General features: G+C 41.8%; 1 protein-coding gene across 1 annotated transcript; it reads right to left on the bottom strand.

The window, feature by feature from the left end:
* Positions 1–1702: 1702 nt before the first annotated feature.
* On the bottom strand, positions 1703–14232 carry LOC114104616 (T-lymphocyte surface antigen Ly-9-like). Its single transcript, XM_027950823.3, has 6 exons — positions 14153–14232; positions 9678–10028; positions 5764–6036; positions 5189–5527; positions 4820–5086; positions 1703–2059 (listed from the first exon to the last, which is right to left on the bottom strand). Exons 1-6 carry the CDS (start codon positions 14199–14201, stop codon positions 1980–1982), a joined length of 1359 nt encoding a protein of 452 aa, XP_027806624.2. The 5' UTR covers positions 14202–14232; the 3' UTR covers positions 1703–1979.
* Between the last annotated feature and the right edge of the window lie 10358 nt (positions 14233–24590).

Raw genomic sequence — 24590 nt, 5'->3', positions numbered from 1 at the left:
TACTAGTCAGATACTCTGCCAGCTCCTGGGCTTACAGTTATGAAGAAAACAGAAACAGGACTTGTCTGCCTCTCCCACCAGACTATCAGCTGGTGGGGAGGGGAACAGACAGTAATCAAGGAAGCCAACAAATAAGTGCATACTGGCAAACTGTGATAAGGGCTTTGTCAAAAATGAGCTGACCATGTCGTGAGAACAGAAAGGAGACCCATTGCATAGAGGAAGGGGATTCAGAGGAGGAGAGGGCGAGGGGAAGTACTGGGAAGCAAAACTGATTAAATTATCAGTGTGTGCAGAAATCCCACAATGAAACCCACTATTCTGTATAATTATTATGCACCGATAAGAAATGATTCAAAAATGAGATGGCAACTGTTGAAAAATAAAGCTAAGCACATTGAAATTGTTTAAGTTATATTTGAGTCAACAGTGATTCAAAATCAGGCAGCTCTACACCACAAGAAGTTCAGGGTTAGGGGGAATACGAGGGGGAAATCATTTTTAAAGTGTTTATGGGAGTAAGACAAACAAAACACATATTTGGTTAAAAAGGAAAGTCCCTAGCTAGAGGTCAGCTGGTGATTTCTGACTGGTTGGGTCACTCGGGGTTGAGTTTCTGTTTGCTTCTTGAGGAACCTAGAACACGGAAGCCATCTCAGCCTAATGACTTCCCAATTAACTTTATCATGTTTTTATTAGTGAGTTATAATTCTGTATAATAGTTGGGGTTCATTGTGACATATCCACACATGCACATGACATAATTTGCTCCATTTCATTCTGCAGTACTTCTCCTTTCTCTCTCTTCTTCCCATCCTCCTGATCTTCCTCTTTTCTACTGGTCTTCTATTTATGTTTTTATATATATATTTTTATTTTACTTATTTATTTATTTTAGTACCAGGGATTGAACTTAGGAACACTTAACCACTGAGCCACATTTCCAGCCCTTTTTCAGTTTGTTTTTTAATTTATTATTATTATTTATTTTAAGACAGGGTCTCACTAAGTTGCCTAGGGCCTCACTAAATTGCTGAGACTAGCCTTGAACTTGTGATCCTCCTGCCTCAGTCTCCCAAGCTGCATGGGCCATTATGCCTGGCCTATTTGATTATTTTTTAATTGGTATATTATAATTCTACACAAAGTAGAATTCATTGTTATATGTTATGTTATATGTTCATATTTGCACATAGTATAATCTGGAGGGTTTCATTCACTAGTATCACCCCTTTCCCTCTCCTCCCTTCCCCTCGATCCCCTTGTCAAAATTATACTATAGAGCTATAGTAATAAAAACTGCATGGAATTGGCATCAAAACTGACAACAGAATAAAATAGAAGACACAGAGATAAGCACACACAGATACAGTCATCTCATCCTTGACAAAGGTGCCAAAAACTTACCTTTGGGAAAAGACAGTCTTTTTAATAATGGTGCTGGAAAAACTAGGTATCCATATGAACAAGAAGAAAACTAGATCCTTATCTCTTACCCTGCACAAAAGTCAATTCAGAATGGATCAAAGACCCAGGAATTAGACCAGAACTTTGTAACTGCTCAAAGGAAACATAGGATTAACACTCCAACATAGGGATGCAGGCATCAACCAATAAGACTGCTAACATTAATAATGTATACAAACAACACTTAATAATTTTATTAACTTTTTATGTTTCAAATCATTCCATTTTCCTTAAATGAATAAGCTTCTTTTTCTTTCTGACCATTTTAAAACACACGTAAACAAAACATAAACAGATTATTTTGAACAATTAGAGGCGTAGCAGCTTGTTGGTAATTTTGAACTCGGTTTGCAAATAAAATAGATTTTATGCTTCAGTCAATATCAGAGTCCCTCGCTCACCCACCTCAGAAGGGGCTGCATCCCCTGTGCTCCTTGTGCAGAATTCTTAATCTCTCCCTCCAGCTGACTGCCTGCTTTCTATTCTTCTTCTTGCCCTCTGCAGTGTCAAATTCAAATCCACTCAATCCTCAAAGCTCCCAGGATCCAAAAGAGGAGAAACTCTTTCCTCAGGGAACAAGATAGGAGGGAAGCTGAATGAACAATGACCACTGGTTAGGAATTGGAATAAAAGGTAGAGAAAAACTGGGGAAACAAAACCAAACAACAACAACAACAAAAAAAAAAAAAACAGAAAATTGATTTTCAAGGTAGAAAAGCCAGAGGCATGAATAGGAAGGATGGCTCCTTTAGAAAATGAAATCTATGAATAGAGCTGGAATATCCTCCAGGCCTCCCAGAGTGAGAGGGAAAATGTGAATATCTGAAATTAATATCATATTTCCTTGTGTCCTGTGACCCCCAGAACAGATGCTCCAGGATTTTTTTTAAGTGCACTGTAGTTATACATTATAGGGGTTCATTTTGACATATTCATAAATGCATATAACATAGTTTTCTCCATTTTGAGCCCCGCCCCCCCATCTCCAACCCCTTCCTCTACTCTGTTGGTCTTCTGTTTATTTATAACTGACTGGGATGCATTGTGACATATTCATACTTGCACACAGAATAATTTGCAGACCCACATTTTCAAACACCTATTACCTGTTGTGTATTGGAGATGCAGAGAAAGATAAGAATGGATTTCAATGACAGTTCAGTGAAGGAGGCAGACACATAAAGCCCAGAATATAGCACATTCGGTGCTGTGTTTAACACAATACTATGCTAAAGTCATTTACTAACATTAACTGGAAGACAAGTTGGTCAAAAACTGTCAGATACAGGTTGTATTGACTATAACTGTGAGTTCCCTGAGGGCTGGGAATTATCGGAATCTCTTCTTCACTTCCACTTCGGTGGAACAACAAGGGTGCATAAAACATCCTCAGTGAATGTCTATTACTAAAATGAATAAATAGGCACTAAGATACTTATACCTTAGATAGTGGGCAGATACCATAGACATGTTTTTTTTTAACATTTAAAATTTTATTATTAGCCAGGTGCAGTGGCACACACATACAGGTGCCACTGCACCTGGCTAATAATAAAATTTTAAATGTTTATTATTTAAAAATTATTAATATTTTTATATTTAATTTTTATTTAAAATATTTAAATTTATTATTTAAAATTAATAATAATAAATTAGTATTATTTTTAAAAAATTTAAATGACCCAACTCAGGAGGCTAAAACAGGAGGATCACAAGGTCCAGACCATCCTTAGCAACTTAATGAGACCCTGTCTCAAAATAAAAAATAAAAAGGGTTGAAGATGTAGCTCAATGGTAAAGTGCCCCTGGGTTCAATCCCCAGTATTCCCCCAAAATATTAATGTTTTTAATTAACACATCATATTTATACACATGTATGAGATATAATGTGATATTTTGATATATGTATACAATGTGACATGATTAAATCAAGTTAATTAACATATTCATCACTTCCTTTGACTATCTTTTTTATGGTGAGACATGTGAGATGAATTATCTCGATTATTTTGAAATATATAACACATATTTTTTGGTTGTTGCTGGGAACTGAACCCAGGGCCTCATGCATGCTAGGCAAGTGCTGTACCACTAAGACACATCCTGTGCCCCTATAATATATTATTATTGACTATAGCAGCCCTGCTAACCAATAGATCTCAAAATCTATCATCTTGTCTATCTGAAACTGTGCACTTTTCATTCAACATCTCTCTATTCCCTACAGCATCATAGGATTTTAAGCACAAGCATTTCTTAATTTTGAATTAACCCTCTGGCAGTGCAATCAGGAAGATGATTGGGAAAGAAAATGGTTAGGAGGCTATAGGTTGTGGCTCAAACAGTTACCGGAAAGTAAACAATCGGCTGGTGGGGGTGGGAAAGAGGAAGCCTCAAAATGACCCCTGAATTTATGCCTTGAGCAACAGAAGAAAATGGAAGGAGTAGAGAAAGGCCCAACAGAAGAGCAGCACCAGTCCTGAGCAGGATTGTGATCTGGAAGAAGAGGTCCCCACGAGAGAGTCACCCAGGTGACTAAGGAAATGTGTCAAGTGCTGGGAGAATTCAGAATCCACTGAATTTTTAAAAAATGTTTTTGTAGTTGTAGATGGACGGAATGCCTTTATTTTACTTGTTTATTTTTATGTGGTGCTGAGGATCGAACCCTGTGTCTCACACAAGCCAGGCAAGCGCTCTGCCACTGAGCTACAGCCCCAGCCCCAGAATCCACTGAATTTAACCACTGGGATATTGCTGGGGGCAAACCAGCAGCAAGGGATTGCAAAGTGAATGGTTGAATAACTGGAGAGAGTGGGCAGCTGCTGTTTCAGAAGTCACTGCTTCTGAAAAAAGGAGAGAAACAGAATGTGTTTTAACCAAGATGATTTCCTGCCAAGGCCTGTGACCCAATTGAAAAGGAGAAGCCAGGGGAGGTCATGATGCCCAGCAGAGGATCCCAGTATTGGTCCCTCTCAGACCAACTCTAGGCAGGGGGGAAGAGCTGAGGCTTCTCTAAGGACACAGTCAAGGGAGGCCTGGGGTCCCTCCTTGTGGACTCTGCAGGACTGAGTGGGAATGAGGAGCACCTTCCTCCAGGGACTTCCCAAAATGAGCAGAAGCCCAGCTGAGTCTGCAGCAGATAGAGGCGAAAAGGATCAGAGACTGACAGAGAAAGTGGACAGAGTGGGCCCTGCGATGGTGGTTCCAAAGCCCTCATCTCCTGGTGCAAATAACAAACTCTCCCTTTTTCTTCCTTTTTTAAAAAATCTGGATCCAAGAGGAAGGAAGGCAGAATGCTGAGAATTTGGACCTCACCATGAAGAAGAAAAGGGTTACAGAAGAAAGCCATTACCTGAACAGAGGGGCCTCACGGGGATGGAACTAGAGTTCTGGCTGACTGGATTCCTGGCAGTGCAGCGGTAGCTGCCACTGTCCCCAGATCTCCAGGAGACCCTGAGAGTGGTTCCTCCATGGGACACAACTTCCCCTTGGCCATGGGGGTCCCAGCTGTACTGAACATCTTCTCCATCTTCTTCCACGAAGCAGGCCAAGGTGACGAAGCAGGTCCTGTTCCTCATGATCTGGGAGCGGACAGTGATATTGGGCTTCTTCAGCCTCCCTGTGCCAAGAAGAGTCTCAAGCTATGAGAGAGCTCAGGTCCAGGGAAGTAAGAAAAGACAAGGGTGAAAAAATTAATGTGCATCCCTCCTCCCCTCCTCACCGTAGACATGCAGGGTGAAATCCTTGGTGATGTTGGTCAGGGGAGAACGCAGACTTATGCAAGCTTTATAAGCACCAGAGTCCCACAGCCCCAAGGGGCTAATTTGAAGAGAATAATCATAATGAGGATACAGTCGTCCACTGTATGGTCCCTGAATCTCAGAAACCAGGACTGGCTTGCCAGCTGGTCCTGGTTGCAAAACAGCAATAAGCCCTTTGGAGCTCCATGTGACACTTTCTATCTCCTGCTCCACTGGGACCTCCAGGGGCAGAATGACTGACTCCCCAAGGGTGCCAATCACTACCTTTCCCACTGTGACTTCTCCCAGGATTCCTGACCCTGCAGACAGAGAAAGGAAAGTGTCAGTGTCTCCCTGCCCACTAAGGGAAGCCACAGACTTTGTCACTCCAAACCCACCCACTCTAGGCCCATCTTATCATCTCAAGGGTGTTATTCTCCCCTATCCAGGGCTGGAAAGAATAAGGATTGCTTCTCCACCTTCTGTCCACTCTAGAGCTGCTGTTCAGGGTGCATGCTTGAGTTCCTGGGGTACCTGTACTTGAGGATCCAGGTACCTGTACAAATGTGTGGCACTGAGACTGGGTGGGAGCTGCTGTTGCTGACTGGGTTCTTGATTATGCAGGTAAAGGTCAGAACACTGTCCTCTGGCCTCAAGGAAACACTGAGGACAGACCCTCCATGGGATATCACAGTCCGGGGACCCAGTGGTGTCCAGCTGTAGGCCACAGTGTCTCCTCCGCTTTCTGCCACACATGTCAGGATGATGATGCAGTTTCCATTATCACCAATCCTGGAGCTCAGTGTGACGCGGGGTGGGACCAGCTTTTCTGAGTGTGCAAAATGGAACAAAGTGAGGACTGGGAAACCCTTCTTGTTTACAAGATAGAAAACACAATACATTGTCACCCAAAACCCTGCACCACCCTGAGTTTACATAAGGAACAACAGAGGCAGGATCTGCCCACATCTACTCTAGAGTTTTAGGCTTTACGAGGAAGTGTCACTTAATATCTCTTTTGATTTCCAGAACAATTCCATGAACTACATAAGGATGTGTTATATCTATTCTATTTCACAGGCTTAGAATGCTTAAGTAATTTGCCCAAAGTGATGAATCCCAAACTCAGATCCAGTGGATTTGGCCTGGGTTCCTACCCCTATATGGAATAAAGGAACACAGGCCGGGGACTGTGTTGTAATTACATCTTTCCCCAGTAGGGGGCTCTGCGGCATGCCCTGAGCTTCCAAATATTGACCAGGGCCTGGAGAGGATGTGGTCCTGTGTTTTTGAGGTTTCTTCCACCCATTTCCACTGCCTTGCTATCCTTTTCCCCCTGGCCCATGCACCCCCATACTATTCCTCAGATGCCCCCTTCCCATTATTTGCCAGAACCAGGAGCATTTGGGAGAGGAAGCAAGAACAACAGACGACCAAGACAGGCTTGACCAAGCCATAGAGCATGGGAGGAGGACACTCTGCTATTCATCCTCAGTCCTGTGGCCCAGCTCACTGCAGCCCCAGGAGTGTCCCCTGGGAGAAAGCAACTTGAACTCCCACTGGTAAGTAACTTTCTGCTGCCTCACCGCAGTGTCTTATAGACCAAACTCTAGCATGTAAACCCTTTCCCCTTTGATTTTTGCAGGCTCTCTTCTTAGAGTCTTCACTAATTCAGAGAGCTAAAGATTGTCACATGCCGTGTGAGAAACGCACTCATCTGTCCAAACCCAAAGAATGGACTGAGGGACATGAGGTCTAGCAAAAGCAAGGAGTTTTGCAAGTGCAGGTGTCTGGGGAAGCAGGCACACCCAGATTGGGTACAACCAGCATTCTGTCCCCTAGAGCACAAGGTCCCTCCTCTGGTTCTTCATTGTCTGAGTACTATGGGGTATACAGTCTTCCCGAACGTCAGCTAAGTTTTACTGTCTCCAGTTGGGTTATTCAAAGAAATACACCTTTTGTTGTCCTTACCTCCCTGGGTTCTCTTGTGGCAGGAAAGTCCCTTTGGATTGAGTCCCTTTGGGTGAGAACACAGTGCATCTCTGTTGGTCAGGCTGGGCCCCCTTCTTCTCACCTCCTGTTTGTCAAGAGGCTATGAATTTCTATATTTGGTATTAACTGTAATTCTTTTCATTCTCTCCCCTTCAGCTGCCTTTCTTACATGCCAAGTCATTTTACATTTTAAGCTAAATATTGTATTTTGAAAATGGATCACCAGACTTTTTATGTCTCATAACAGGAAGCCAAGGAACCAGGGCACAAGACACAGCATCAGGTAACCTAAATTCTTGTTATGGTTTTGATATGAGGTGTCCCTCAGAAGCTCCCATGTTAATGTAGGAGGTGATATGGTTAAATTATAAGAGCTGTATCCTAATCAGTGGATTAATTCATTTGATGAACTAATAATTTGAATGCACTACCTAGGTGGTAACTATAGGTAGGTGGGGCATGACTGGAGGAATAACTCTCTGGGCATGCCCTCGGGGATCATATCTTCCCCAGGCTCCTCCCTCTCTCTCCCTGCTTCTCAGGCACCATGACATTCTGCCTCACCTCAGGCCCAGAGCCATGGATTCAGCCAGCCAAGGACCGAACCTCTGAAACGGTGAACCAAAATAAACTTTTCCTCCTAGCAATGACTGTGAGACTGGCAGGATAGATATTTTAGGTCACAACAACAGAAAAACTAACACCGTTCTCTTTCCAAATCTTCCACCTGCTTAGTTCTGTGTTGTGGACTTGGTTTCCTTAACTGAGAATACAAACCCTTGCCTGCCCACTGGCAGGGCTGTTGTGAGGTGCCAGTGACTTGGGAAATGCTCTGTGAAGGATAAAATCCTGGCTTATTTTCATGGTTGTGCCACTGGGCATCAACCCAGAGTGAAAGGCTGAGGGGAGAGCCTCCCCCTGGTAGATCAGTAGACCCCCATCTCTTGCCCACAAATCAATCAACACTATTCCATGTGGAGCACATCTTGGCAGGATAGCCATAGCATGTTGAGAGGTCTTTCCCACCAGCTTTGGGCCCACCCTAGTGAACGTCCTACCCAGGTTCCCACAGCTCCACCCCTCTTGTTGCTAAGAACTGGCTGTAACCAGCCCAGGCCCCAAATCTCCAACTGTGTGTACCTGACAAGGGAGCAATCCCAACATCCCCCACTAGACCAATGGCTCCATCTCATGGGAATATTTTCTAACACACAACCAAAGAGAATGGCAAGACTCCTACCCTCCTCTGTCAGTTAGTTTCCCTGTGTCCCCCTCAGTCAGCCTCCCTACCTTGCCCACCTAACCACTGCGGGGGAACCACTCTGTCATGACCCCCAGAGACCTTGAACATCTTCCTCAGGCTAAGTTTGAACCACAGCTAATCTGTATTGGGCCAAAATTTCAGAACACAAGAGGCTAAAAGGCTTGGGAAGCACTCCTGGAAAGAACTCTCCCTTCTCTCCCTCTCCCTCCCTCTCCCTCCCTCTCCCTCCTTCTCCTCCCTCTCCCTCCCTCTCTCTCCCTCTCTCTCCCTCTCCCTCCCTCTCCCTCCCTCTCTCTCCCTCTCTCCCCCTCTCTTCCCCTCTCTTCCCTGGAAGGCAATCATGAGACACTTCCTTTAGCCTTGGGCTCTAATGAGGTATGCGGCTTCCCCTGCAGAAGAGAGCAGTGGACCATAAAACCTCCTCATTGCAAGAACAGACTCCCCAGCATCATGTGTCCCACAGCTCACATCATAGTCATCTGACCCCTTTTGCTTCAGTGGTATCTTTTCTGGTGAATGGAACAAGGAACTGGGGAGGCCTTTTGGTTTTTCTTCCTTTGACTATCTGTATAAGTAATGAACTGTCTGAATCAAAAAGTGACTCATGGTATCTTCCAGATCAGCCAGGTGCTGGCTTTTCTAGTGCTATATATTCTTAACTGCTACCTTTACTGTTTCCTTTGTAGTTTTCCCTGGTAATTTATTTAAAGTTTCTTTAAGGAATATAATTGCTTCTCTCTACATTTATTTTTTTATTGTTAACTTTTACTTTTTTTTATTTTGAGACAGATCTTGTTGAGTTGCAGAGGCTGACCAAGTTGCTGAGGTTACAGGAGTGGACCACCACATCCAGTTCCCCACATTTATTTAGAGCGTTCATTGTTGCAGAAGATGGTGTTCCTATTTTAATAATGAGGAAGCTTCAAAGCCCCATGAGTAGGTTGTGGCAAAACTTAGTTCTCAGGGCCTGAAATTCTGTTACCTGGTCACTACCTACCAAAGAGTTCTGTTTCGATTGGTCTGAGGCAGATCCTAGGCTTTGACATTTTTTAGGAGACTCTTCCAGGTAACCTTAATTTAGATAATTTTTTTTTTAGAGTAAGAATATGTCAGTCTTCTAATTGGAAAGTAAGCTGTAAATGTTACTAAATATGACTAAAATAATGACTGTGAAACTGACACGGCCCCCCATCCACCTGCCCCAGAACACTCACCAAAGACTTGCAGCTGGTACTCCTGGATATGAGTGATAAGGGAAGTCCTCAGGTTAATGCGGGCCCGGTAGTACCCTGCATCCTCTTGGCTCAGATTGCCGATCTGCAGGGAGTGGCCTGGACCCACCACATTCATGCGGCCCCAGTACCGGCTCTCCGCCTGGTAAAAGGTGTCTCGCCCTCCAGCTTCTGCTATGGTGACTGTGGCAATTGCCCCAGGGACTGAACGGGACATCCAGGAGATGCTCTCTACCTGCTGTTCTGGCAGCACATGCAGGGGCAGAGTGACAGACCCTCCTAGGGTCCCAGTTATCACCAGAGGTGCTGGGTCCTCTCTGGACATTCTTGGACCTGTGGACACAGAATAAAAACTTCCGGGCATTCTGACTGAGCCAGGAGGTTACAATGGGCCTGAGTCAGGAAAGGGATGACCATCCCCATGTCATAGATGAGAAAATGGAGACCTCAAGCATTGAGGTGGCCTGCTCAAGACTCCATAGCTAATTAGTGGTAGAACTAGAGCAGGAGCGAGTACCCACCCCTTCACGTAGGAGGCTCTTCTTCAGTATCAAACTCATTAACATATGATGAAATGGCTACCCAAATGCTATCCAAGGACTCCCAGGTGCCAAGTGGAAGGGAAACTAGGGCAATTCTGGGGAAGTACCTGATGATCCCTGCTGTCACTGGCTGACAGGCTAGGTCAGAACTCACCCGACCCAGCCCCATCTACAACATAGACTGTCTGTCTTACAGCATCCCCAGAATTGTTTGTCTGTCCAGCCACCTCTCAAACAGAAACCAGCTCCTGTGAGGCCCATCAGGATTCCTGAAGTGCATCTTTCTGGAGCAGGGGGACTAGTGTAGTGGTGGCCAAGCCAGTTTAGGGTGCTCAGTGGGCCGGAGGTTGAGATCCCAGCCTACACTGAACTTAAGAGAAGAGTGTAAGCCCTCAGGCACCAGGCAGACTGCTCAAGTTCAAACTTTTGCACTACTAGCTGTGTGATCTCAGGCAGGTAGCCCTCTGAATCTCAGTTTTTTCACCTGTAAAATAGAAATGTCATCTAGGATTTCAAAAGGTTAAATGAAATAAAGCAAGAAAACATTATCTAATATTAGTACTTATAATAATTATTAGAGCAAATTATTAGAATTCCTTCTCTTCCTCCTCCCTCTCTTCCTCTTCCCCCTCCCCCTTTTCAGGACTGGGAAATGAACACAGGATCTTGCACAAGCAGGGCAAGTGCTCTACCAGCTCTTTTAAATTTTTTTAATTTTTTGACAAGGTCTTACTAGGTTGCATAGGCTGACCTCAAACTTGCACTATCCTCCTTCCTCAGCCTCTCAAGTACACTATTAGTATTTTTTTTCTTTGAGACAAAAAGACAAAACTCACTAAGTTGCTTAAGGCCTCACTAAATTGCTAAGGCTGGTCTAGAACTTGTGATCCTCCTGCTTCGGTCTCCCCAATCACTGGGATGACAGGCAAGCACCACTGTGCCTGGCACTATCAGTATTCTTAAAGATATGTAACATCATTGGAATAAATTAGTGAGTGCACCAAATTTGCACTTCATTAAATCTAGTCATCATCCTTGTAGAACACTTTTTAAGGATTTTTAAAAATTTTCATTCATGCTTTTTGATCATATACAATAGTGGGTTTTGTTGTGATGTATTTGTACATGCACATGACATAACTTGACCAGTTTCATTCCCCAGTACCTCTTCTTTCCCTTCTTTTCTCTTTCCCCCTGACTCCCTTCCTCAACTCTAATGGTCTCCTTTCAATTTTTGTGAGGTCTCTTTTTAAATGTTTTTCTAACTTCCACATCGGAGAGAAAACACCTGACCCTGGACTTTCTGAGACTGGTTTGTTTAACTCAACAAGATGCTCTCCAGTTTTATCCATTTTTCCTCAAATGACGTAATTTCCTTCTTTGTGGCCGAGTAAAACTCCATTGTGTATAAATACCACATTTTCTGTGTCCATTTATCTGTTGAGAGATACCTAGGGTGGTTTCATAACTTGGTTGTTGTGAATTGTGCTGCCATTTCTCAGTAGCATGGACCATCTCTGTATTTTTGCCACATACACATGCAATCCCAGAAGGCAGAAAATCTGAAACTGACCAAGGTCTGTCACACAGATATTTAGAGAGAAAAGGCAGCACGGCTCAGGAGGGATCTGGGTCCTGATTTGAACTTGGATTTGGAAGCACTGCTCATATCACTAACACCTAAGTCAGATGAGGAGCCTCCTTGTTAAAAATAGAACCAAGAAGTCCTGTGGTCACCATGAGTGGGAGGATGCACACCATGCTGGGGACCACAGCATCTTGGTGTGTTCACCACAGAACCCACTGGACAGATCAATGCTCACGTCCTCCATGGAGGACGTGAGGCTAGCTCTGCCTGGAGCCAGCTAGTGGGAAGCATCCCACAGCAGGGTGATACTGACCAGTAGACCTTCCTGTCTCCAAACTGGGCCCTAGGTCTGATATCTAGCCTGGGGGAATCCTACCAGGGACAAACAGTTTTGTGTACCCTTAAACCCTCAAGTACAATAACTCCCTGGGCTCAGTTCAGGTTCTATTCCCTTGATGCAGCCTTGTCCAAGCTCCATACTTCCAGCCCAGCCATGCCTTCCCCTATTTCTGAGATTTTATTGGCTAATTTTGTTTTAAACATGTACTTCCTTCTGCCTCACACAAATAACTGTGTAGCGTGTCTTTCCCCAGATTCCGTAGCTCCCCAAAGAGAGAAGACGGTGGAAGGGATTAATGCCTGACTAATAAAACAAGTCAGCCTGGGTGGGTTCACCTCATGGGTAGGTGTGGTGGGGTGAGTGTCAGGCTCCTTGGCGTGAATCCTGTTTTCTGACACCGATGAAAGGAAAGTGATACAAAGGAGTCAGAGGCAGGACACAAATCCCAACAGCCAGACACTTGGCTGAGCACTCTGTACACATATTTCATTTAATCCTCCTCAAAAACTGTAAAGTAGGTATTCTTCTTCCCGATTTCCATATGGAGATCATGAAATTTAAAGAACTTAAGAAACTCGCTCATACTCCTCAGCTAGGGAGGGTAGAGTTCAAACTAAAACCTAGGTGCTTCTGACCCTAAAATTGATGCTCTGTATGCTACACGATACTGTCAACAGCAGAATTTCCCACACTGAATTCCTCCCCCATATCACACTGACACCCCTTTTCTAAAACACACACAGTGATCACTAAGGAAGGGCCTGACCAGAAACCATGACATGGAGACAGCTCCATGTGCATGCTCTGCAGTTGAAGCAGGGGGTGTTACAAGAATCCAACTTCTGGTTTCAGTTCTCTCTTTAATGGTGGCTCTGTGGTTCTCTGAGACTCTTGTTGCTGCCCTGTTCCCATAGTTGCATTCTGCTGAATAGTTGCACTGTGCTGACTTTCAGTTTCACTGACCACCTGCCTGTGCCAGCGCATGGTCACTGAGGCTCCCAGCCCTGTCTATCATCTGAAAACCTGGGGTAATACTGCCTGCCTTATTCACATCCTAGCATTGCATTAGAGATCAAAATTTTTTACACATAAGTGAAAGTCTTTATCATCTGCAAGTTTTAAACACATTAAAGAGGATCATCAACATGTTAAAGGCGGGAGTAGGGACAATCTTGAAGGCAAGTGACTCTGACAGCCTGTATAATCTGGCCCCACCCCCTGCCCACCCCACTCCCACCCCACTCACCCTGGAGGGGGAACAAAACTGAAAGCTTGGAACTCAGGAGATAGACCAGAACACAGCCCCTCACCACAATTTTCTCAAGAACTATCTTCTTTTAACCCACATGCCAAGCCATCTCCTGCCAGGGATCAGATCCTCGTCGTGGGCAAGCAGTGAGAATCCAGAGGGGCAGGAAGAGCCCACAATGCGTTGGGCTTGAGATGCTCTCCTGAAGTCATTTGGGGGACATGGAAGTCCCCATCCATGATGAGAGGTGACTCTTAGGGACTAGCAGGAGAAGTAAAAGGTGGAACAAGACACAGAGCACCAACTACAGAACACAAATCCCAAGCAACATCCCTATGGGTCCTTAAAAACCTGAACGTCTCAGGAAACACACTTGAAAGGGCAAGAAGCAGAAAAGGCAGGTCCTGGAAGTGGGTGTGGCTGATCCCCTGTCTGGTGCCCCCATCATTCAGCCTCTCTGCAAATGTCCAGAGTTCTTGTGCAACATCAATAGAAGAAATGTGAGGATGACAAGGACATGGCTGGGCCTGCATGACCTGAGATTATTGCAAAGGCGTAAGCACATGTGTGCACATGCACGCACGTGCGCACATACACAACACACACACACACACGCACACACACACACACACACAGAGTCTGGTTCCCACAGAGGCAGCACCTTCAGTGAAAATTGCCCATTCTTAGACTAAACCATTGTGCAGGGCAGGTAGAAGATGGTGGGAGGGATGCACTTACCCATGAGAAGACTAAGGAGGAGCCAAGACCATGGTAGAGAAGGTGCCATAAGGATGGGCCAGCCTTGCAGCAGCAGCAGGATTGTGTGTGTGAATGTGAGCCCACAAACATTTCCTGTATTTGGTGTCACCACTTTAATCATACGTAGTTTTCAAGTCACAAGATGTGAAGATGAGGGGGGACACAAAAGAAGGAAGGATGAGAATCACCACAGTGAGCTATTTAAAAACCCAAACCACTGCACATATGGTGTGAGGCTACATCACGTACAACCAGAGAAATGAAAAGTTGAGCTGCAATTGTACACAATGAGTCCAAATGCATTCTGCTGTCCTATATACCTAATTATAATTAATTAATTAATTAATTAATTAAAAAACAAACAAACACAAAACTAATGATGTCACAGACTTACTTTAAACCCTTCAGGGGTCTACTATCCCTTACAAGGCGAAGAAGTCCAGAATCAAAATCCCGGTGGGTAAGGCCCTTTATGATCAGCTTGCATCTTGTTCACAATCCCAGCTTCATGTTTCATCATCAAATGTCACACCTTGTGTGACTCCAGTCATGCAGAATACTTCTAAAGCAGTCCCCGCCTGCTTTTCACTCTTTGTTAAGTTGTAGATGGGCACAATACCTTTATTATATTTATTTATTTTTATGTGGTACTGAGGATTGAACCCAGTGCCTCACACATGCCAGGAAAGCGTTCAACCACTGAGCTACAACCCCAGTCCTGGAAATTAGTGCTCTATCTGACCTGCAATTCATTTGTTTAAATTTTTTTATTCGTTTTCATTAATTATACATTATGGTAAAAATGCATTTAGGCACTTTGATATATCCTACATAAATGGGGTATAATTTCTCATTTTTCTGATTGAACATGTTAGAGAATCACATGGGTCATGCAGTCATTTTATGTACATAAGGTAATAATATCTGTTTCATTTTACAATCTTTCCTATCCCCATAACCCCTCCTCTCCCTTCACTCCCCTCTACCTAATTTAATAATACAAGTTTTCCCTAGCACCTCTCCCCTTATTGTGAAATGGCATCCACATATAAAAGAAAACATTTGGCCTTTGTATTTTTGGGATTGGCTTATTTCACTTAGCATGATATTCTCCAACTTTCTCCATTTTACCTGAAAATGCCATAATTTCATTCTCTTTAAAACTGAGTGATATTCCATCGAATATACATACCACATTTTCTTTATGCATTCATCTATTGAAGGGCACCTAAGTTGGTTCCATAGTTTAGCTATTGTGAATTGAGCTGCTATAAACATTGACATGGTCACTGTAGTATGCTGATTTTAAGCCCTTTGGGTTAAATGGTAGTTCCATTCCAAGTTTCCTGAGGGATTTCCATACTGCTTTCCATAGTGGCTGCACCAATTTGCAGTCCCACCAGCAATGAATCAGTGTATGTTTTTCCCCACATACTCGCCATCACTTATTGTTGCTTGTATTCTTGATAACTGCCGTTCTGACTGGAATGAGATAAGATCTTAGAGTAGATTTGATTTGCAATTCTCTAAGTGCTAGAGATATTGAACATTTTTTCATATATTTGTTGATCCATTGTATTTCTTCTTCTGTGAAATGTCTGTTCAGCTCCTTAGCCCATTTATTGATGGGTTATTTGTTTTTTTGTATGTTTGTTAAGTTTTTCTTTTTTTTTTTTTTTAGTTCTTTATATATCCTGGAGATTAGTGCTCTATCTGACCTGCATGTGGAAAATATTTGCTCCCAAAATGAAGGCTCTCTCTTCACATTATTGATTGTTTCTTTGACTGAGAAGACACTTTTTAGTTTGAATCCATCCATTGATTCTTGATTTTATTTCTTGACTCTAGGGATATTGTTATGGAAGTCAGATCTTAGGCTGATGTGGTTAAGAGTTGGGCCTATTTTTCCTTCTATCAGGCACAGGGTGTCTGTTCTAGTGCCTAAGTCTTTGATCCACTTTGAGTTGATTTTTGTGCAAGATGAGAGACAGAGATTTAATTTCATTTTGTTACATGTGGCTTTCCATTTTTCTCAGCACCATTTGTTGAATAGGCTATCTTTTCTCCAGCGAATAAACATTGGCACCTTTATCTAGTATGAGAAAGTGTATTTGTGTAGGTTTGTCTCTGTGTCTTCTATTCTGTACCATTGGTCTACATATCTGTTTTGGTGCCCATACCATACGGATTTTGTGACTATAGTTCTGTAGTATATACTATATATAAAGTCTGGGATTGTGATGCATCCTGCTTCACTTTTCTTGCTAAGGATTGCTTTGGCTATTATGGGTCTCTTATTTTTTCCAAATCAATTTCATGATTGCTTTTTTTATTTATATGAAGAATGTTGTTGGGATTTTAGTTGAAATTTTATTAAATCTGTAAAATGCTTTTGGTAGTATGGCCATTTTAACAATATTAATTCTGCCTATCCAGGAGCATGGGAGATCTTTCCATCTTCTAAGGTCTTTTATAGTTTCTTTCTTTAGTGTTCTGTAGTTTTCATTGTAGAGGTCTTTCACCTCTTTTGTTAGATTGATTGCCAAATATTTTATTTATTTTTTTGACACTATTGTGAATGAGGTAGTTTTTCTAATTTCTCTTTCAGTGGATTCATTGATGATGTATAGGAACACATTTGATTTATGGGTGTTGATTTTATATCCTGCTACTTTGCTGAATTCATTTATTAGATCTAGAAATTTTCTGGTGGAATATTTTGGATCCTCTAAGTATAGAATCATGTCATCAGCAAATAGTGATAGTTTGAGTTCTTCTTTACCTATTTGTATCCCTTTAATTTCTTTCTTCTAATCTCTCTGGCTAGAGTTTTAAGGATAATGTTGAATAAAAGTGGTGAAAGAGGGCATCCTTATCTTGTTTGAATTTTTAGAGGGAATTCTTTCCATTTTTCTCTGTTTAGAATTATGCTGGCCTTGGTTTTAGCATTCATAGCTTTCACAATGTTGAGGTATATTTCTACTATCCCTAGTTTTTTAGTGCTTTGAATATGAAGGGATGCTGTATTTTGTCAAGTGTTTTTTCTATTGATATGATGAATTACATTTATTGATTTTCATATGTTGAACCAACCTTGCATCCCTGGGATGAACCCCACTTGATTATGGTGCACTACAGTTTTAATATGTTTTTGTCTGAGATTTTCCAGTATTTTATTGAGAATTTTTGTATCCATGTTCATCAGGGATATTGGTCTGAAGTTTTCCCTCCTTGATATGTCTTTGTCTGGTTTTGGTATCAGGGTGATAATTAGTGTCATAGAATGAATTTGGAAGGGTTCCCTGTTTTTCTATTTCATGCAATACTTTGAGGAGTATCAGTGTTAATCCTTCTTTGAAGCTCTTTTGGAACCTGGCTGAGAATCCATCTGGTCCTGGGCTTTCCTTGATTGGTAGGCTTTTATGTTGTTTTCTATTTCATTACCTGAGCTGTATGACCTCCTCATTCAGTTTGGGTGGATCATATGTTTCTAGAAATATGTCAACGTCTTTGAGATTTTCTATTTTATTGGAGTATATATTTTCAAAACAGTTTCTGATTATGTTCTGTATTTTAGATATGTTTGGTGTGATATTTCCTTTTTTATAATATATTTTAGTAATATGAGTTTTTCTCTCTTGTATTTGTTAGTGTGGCTAAGGATTTATCAATTTTATTTATTTTTTCAAAGAACCAACTTTTCATTTTGTCAATTTTTTCAATTGTTTCTTTTGTTTCAGTTCTGTTGATTTCAGCTCTGATTTTAATTATTTCGTTTCTTCTACTGCTTTTGGTGGTGATTTGTTCCTTTTCTAGGGCTTTGAGATGTAATGTTAGGTCATTTATTTGTTGACTTTTTATTCTTTTAATGAATGAGCTCAATGCAATAAACTTTCCTCTTAGTACTGCCTTCATAGTGTCCCAGAGATTTTGATATGTTGTGTCAGTGTCTTCTAAGAATTTTTTTTATTTATCCTTGATTTCTTCTACTATCCATTCATCATCCAATAGTATATTATTTAGTCTTCATTTGTTAGAGTACCTTCTATTTTTGTTCTATCATTAATTTCTAATTTTATTCCATTATGATCTGATAGAATGCAGGATATTATTTCCAATTTTTTGTATTTACTAAGAGTTGCTTTATGGCAGAAGATATGGCCTATTTTAGAGAAGGATTCATGTGCTGCTGAGAAGAAAGTGTATTCACTTTTCGGTGGATGAAATATTCTATATATGTCTATTAAGTCTAAGTTATTTATTGTATTATTTATTTCTATAGTTTCTTTGTTTTTTGTTTGGAGTATCTGTCCTCTAGTTTGAGAGGTGTGTTAAAGTCACCCAGTTTTATTGTATTGTGGTCTATTTGATTCTTGAAATTGAGAAGGGTTTGTTTGATGTATATAGATGTTCCATTACTTGGGGCATAAACATTTACAATTGTTATGTCTTGCTAATATATAATTCCCTTAAGTAGTATGAACTGTCCTTCTTGTACCTTCTGATTTAACTTTGGCTTGAAATCCACTTTATCTGTGAGGATGTAAACCCCTGCTATTTAACATGACCCATATGAGTGATATGGGTTTTTTTCCCATCCTTTTACTTTCAGTGTGGATATATTTGCCTATGATATGAGTCTCTTGGAGACAACATACTGTTGGGTCTTTTTTAATCCAATCTACCAGTCTATTTCTTTTGATTGCTAAGTCTAGGCCATTAACATTCAAGGTTATTATTGAGACACAATTTGTATTCCCTGTTATTTTAACTTATTTCTCATTTTTAATTTGACTTAGTTTTTCCTTTGATTCCTTTAGTGTACTTCCTCCCTTTGCTGATTTTCACTATTTTTTTTTCACTTCATACTCATGGAATATTTTGTTGAGAATGTTTCATAATGCAGGCTTTCTAGTTGTGAATTCTTTTAATTTTTGTTTACTATGGAAGGCTTTTATTTTGTCATCAAATCTAAAGCTTAATTTTGCTGGATGTGAAATTCTTGGTTGGCATCATTTTCTTTCAGAGCTTGAAATATATTATTCCAGGACCTCCTAACCTTGAGGGTCTGGGTTGAGAAATCTGCTGAGATCTGAATTGGTTTCCCCCATACATAATTTTTTTTTCTTCTCAGGCCTTAAAGATTTTATCTTTATTCTGTATTTTTGTCATTCTCATTATAATATGTGTTTGTGTGGGTCTGCTATAATTTTGTGCATTTGGGGTCCTGTAAGCCTCTTGCATTTGATTTTCCATTTCATTCTTCAGGTTTGGGGAATTTTCAGATATTATGTCATTAAAAAGATTGTGCATTACTTTAGTTTGTATCTTTGCTCCTTCATCTATCCTGATAATTCTTTTTTAATTTTTTTTAGTTGTAGATGGACACAATATCTTTGTTTCTTACTTATTTATTTTTTTATGTGGTGCTGAGGATCGAACCCAGTGCCTCAAGCATGCAAGGCAAGTGCTCAACCACTAAGCTACAATCCCAGCCCCTCCTGATAACTCTCAATTTTGGTCTTTTCATGTTATCCCATAATTCTTGAAAGTTCTTTTTATGGATTCTTACCATCTTCTCTGCATGGTAAATTTTATTTTCAATATTATACATTTTGTCTTCATTGTCTCAGGTTCTGTCTTCCAAGAGATCTAGTCTGTTGGTAATGCTTCCCATTGAATTTATAATTTGATTTATTGATTCTTTGTGTGTGTGTGTGTGTTATCTCTAATTCTTTATTGAAGTGATCTTTCACTTTCTGTATTTTCTCTTTGAGTCCACTCTTTATGCCACCCTTTACTTTACAGATGAGTTTATGTACAATCTAAACTCCTTCTCAGACATTTCTTCCACTGTTGTCGTCAGTGGATTTTGTTATTGGAGCATCTTGTTTTGTGTGATGTACTTTTTTCCCTTATTTTTTCATGTTGTTTGTGTGTTTTCCCATCTAGCCATGTGGACCTGAGGCAGTACAGATTCGACCCTGTAGGCTTATATTGTCCCTGAAGGTTTCCAGTACCTCGCCTTTAAGGGTGAGACCAATATCAACAACACTCAGTGTAAATCATATATAGCCTCATACCTAATAGCTCCCACTAAGGCGTCTACCACTTTCTTGCAATAAACCAAAACGATGACTTCGATAGCTGTCTACAGTATAAACAGAAAATTTGTTAAAATGGTTTATAATTTCAAATGGTGGATGAGAGAACAGAAGTAGCATAGTACACAATATTTATGAGGGAGTAAGAGAGAAGCTAGAGGCAAAAATTTACATCTTAGTTGAATAGACTGACTGGGTGGAAGAGGAACTAACAGAGATTGGCTGTTGGTGGGAGAAAAGATAGAGAGAGAACCCAGGAAAAAAGAAAAGTGAGAGGAAGAATATAAACAAAGAAAAAATTTAAAATGGAACAATACAACAAAACTGCAAAATACCATTCATATATCACCATCTTCCACACATTGATGCATAAAAAAACAACCTGCTCCAAATATGGTACAGATGTTAGAGAATAAAAAATAAAATAAATCTTGACGGAAAATTAAACTGTCTCTGTCCTGGCTCAAAACTTTCTCAGGCCTGTCTCTGATGTCTCAGGGGATTTCAAGGCCCAGATCAGCCCTTGTAGACTCAGTCACTATCCCATGGATCTGGATTTCAGGTACCCAAGGCTCAGCCACGCTGCAGTCCCAAGATCTCAACAGTTGCTCCAACTTGCAGAGAGACCACCAGGGATATGCTCACATAAAGGAGCGACCCTGAGAAGCAGCAGCAAGATGGGGACCACCAGCACTACCAGCAGGAAGACCCCAAGCACAGCAAAACCCACAGGCACTCCCATACTGGACCGCCACATCCCGGCCAGAGTCCCCAGACAGAGGCAGCTACAGCAGCAAACCTGCTGGCATCCTGGCCCTGCAGGCCCTGGCCAACCTCCCAAGATGGATGCTGCCACATGCAACCAAACCTGGAGTCTCCCTGGCAGTAGACCTCTGGGGAGTGGTGTTAGTGATAGTGGTGGGGGTTGGTGGCAGCAGATGGTGCATCAGTGGCAGTTGTAGTGGGACAGTAGCAGCAGAGGCTGCAGCTGCAGAGACAGCATCACCCAGGAAACCTCGGGGTGTTGACAGTAGTGGTGTAGGGAGCAGCCTTGCCCAGAAAAAAAGGCCTCCAGCTTGGCAGGGGCATCCGCCCCCATGCAATTTCATTTATAGGATTATCCTTGTCCATACCTGTCTTGGTGCCAAGACATCCATATTCTCCTGCTCCTATATTTTGGTACCTCTTATTCTTTAGACTTTGTTATGGTTTGGATGTGAGGTGTCCCCCCACAGCTCCTGTGTTGATGCAGGAATTTTCAGAAGTGAAATGATTATATTGCAAGAATTGGAACATAACCAGTCAGTCTATCCTAGTTGAATAGATTGACTGGGTGGTAGCTGTAGGCAGGTGGAGCATGGCAGTAAGAAGGAGGTCAATGGTTGCACACCCTGGAAGCATTGGTTTTACCTGTGGTTACTCTCTTCCCCCCTTCCCTGCTGTAATGAGTTAAGCAGCTCTCCTCTGCTATGATATTCTGCCTTACCTCCAGCATAGATTGATGAGACCGGCCAACCATGAACTGAACCTCTAAAACTATGTTTATACAGCCTTCAGTTGTGGAATGGGAAATATCTACCACCATCCCACCTCCCAATTCTCAGGCCTTTGGATTTGGACTGGGACTTAAACCATCAACTTCCATGGTTTTCCTTCCTTCAGACTCAGAAGGGCCAAACCTTTGGAGAGTTTAAAGCCTTCATGATCCAATCACTTCCCCAAATCCCCAACTCTGAACATTGTTATACTGTGACCAAGCCTTCATTCAACACATGATCTTTGGGAGCTCATGACCTAAACCATGGCAAAGTTTGAGAAGACCCAGTTGAGCTGGGGATACCTAGGCTACAGATTCTGATGAGTCTTAACCAGAATGAAGGCTTCCCATAGGCAGTGAATGCAGCTTGTGATTCCCTGCAAAATTAGCTTCCCAATCCCAGTGGAAGTGGACTCCCCAACCCAATGGCAGCAGCACCCCCACCCACAGTGGTAGCCGCTTCATCAATCACAAATGGTGCTGGGAAAACTGAAAATGCATATGCAGCAAAATGAAACTAAACCCCTATCTTTCAGCATGCACAAAACTCAACTCAAAGTGGATCAAGGACCTAGGAATCAGACCAGAGACCCTGCACCTTATAGAGGAAAAAGTAGGCCCAAATCTTCATCACATCATATTAGGCCCCAACTTCCTTAACAAGACTCCTAAAACACAAGAATTAAAATCAAGAATCAATAAGTGGGATGGATTCAAACTAAAAAGCTTCTTAGCAAAAGAAATAATCAATGAGATGAAGAGAAAGCCTACATTTGGGGAGCAAATTTTTGCCACACACATATCAGATAGAGCACTAATCTCCAGGATATATAAAGAACTCAAAAAACTTTACACCAAAAAATCCACATAACCTAATCAATAAATGGGCTAAGGAGCTGAACAGACACTTCTCAGAAGAACATATACAATTGATCAACAGATACACTGAAAAATGTTCAACATATCTAGTAATTAGAAAAATGAAAATCAAACCTAAGATTTCATCTCATGCCAGTCAGAATGGCAATTATAGAGAATACAAGCAAAAATAACTGTTGGCAAGGATGTGGGGGAAAAGGCACACTCATATATTGTTGGTAGGATTGCAAATTGGTGCAACCACTCTGGAAAGCAGTATGGAGATTTCTTAGAAAACTATGAATAAAACCACCTTTTGACCCAGCTGTCCCTTTTCTGTCTATACCCTTGTGGGGAGCCACTCTGAATGACCCACACCTTCCATCCTGAAGCAAGAGGCTCTTACCAATCACTACATTTTGTGGTGGCTTGGCGTTGTCCCAGCCCAGGAAGTAGAAGGCGTGTCTTCAGGAGCTACACTCACCTATTCCTTTGTAATACTACCCCTTTGCCCTGTGTGGGATAGAATGTTCCATGGAAATGCTCTTTGTGTGTCTCCTTCTCTTGCTCTGCCTTTGGGTGTGGCCTTCCTACATGTCAGTCAACCTGCTGACAGCAGACATCATGAAACTAGACTCAGCCCCCTGAAATCTGACCCCTTGCCTCATTTGAAGGCTTCTCCTTAATAAAAGAGTTCAGCACATGCTCGCTCTCTCTCTCTATCTCTCGACTTTTCATAGATCCCTAAGGTCAGAGGAGCCATCACAGGACCCAAAGAAAAAGGTTTCTCTGTCTCTTGTGTGATTATTTCATGCAACCCAGTTCACCTGGAGTGACCCTGAGTGTTTTAGTTGTGAGGAACCTGACATACCCTAAAGACTTAAAAACAGCATACTACAGTAATGCAACCACTTCAATGTTTACAGTGGCACAATTCACAATTACTAAACTGGGAACCAACTTAGATGCCCTTCGATAGATGAATGAATAAAGAAATTATGTTATATTTAAACAATGGAATATTACTCAGCATTAAAAGGGAATAAAACTATGGTATTTGCAGGTAAATGGATGGAGTTGGAGAATATCATGCTAAATTAAATAAGCCAATCTCAAGAAACCAGGGGTTGAATGTTTTCTCGGATAAATGGATGCTAATCCATATGGGGGGCATGGAATAAGTGGAGAAACTTGGGATGGAGCAGAGGGAAGGGGGGGAAGGCAAAGGGGCAGAAAAGATGATGGGATGAGACGATCATATTTACCCTAGGTGTATATATGTATGATGTGCGAACGATGTGACTTCATGCACAACCATAAAAGTGAAAAATTCTACTCAATTTGTATAAAAAAATAAATAAACAAAAAGTTAAAAAAAAAAAAAAGTATGACACTGTGGGAGGCCACCCTGCCCACGGGCTGAGCATCCTCTCTCAGCCTTGAGTAAGGCAGGTGTTTGGTCCAGCATCACACGCCATGCACTGTGCAAACAAAGTGGCCTCCACCTTCACTCGGCAAAGAAGTTTGCTCTCGCCCTGGACTTGGGCGTTACCAATGGGATTCGATAACTCCCCTTTGAAACCCTATCTTCTGCCTTATTTAGTGAAGAACATTCCATTGAGGCTTCTTTGTGTGTTCCCCCCATAAAATAAAGACATTCTAGGTGCACACTCTCTTGCCTTCCAGCGTGGAAGAGGACCCTTGAGGTTACAGAGCAGTCCCACCCTCAACCTGAGAAACTCATGTCTGCGTGTTGCATGATTTCTTTGCTGTTTTCTTATCTTAATGTTGCAGCCAGCTCTTTTGAACCCAGCTCATCTTGTAAGAGTGGGCAGCTGGTGAGACATTACATTACCAAAAAAAAATTGCTTTGAGTTTTTTCATTTATACTGCAGAAATACAAGGAACATGTGTATGA

The sequence above is a fragment of the Marmota flaviventris genome, chromosome 10, assembly GCF_047511675.1.
Source record: "Marmota flaviventris isolate mMarFla1 chromosome 10, mMarFla1.hap1, whole genome shotgun sequence".
Lineage (NCBI taxonomy): Eukaryota > Metazoa > Chordata > Mammalia > Rodentia > Sciuridae > Marmota > Marmota flaviventris.
Note: the sequence above shows the minus strand (reverse complement) of the source record. Positions and strands in the feature narration are given on the sequence as shown.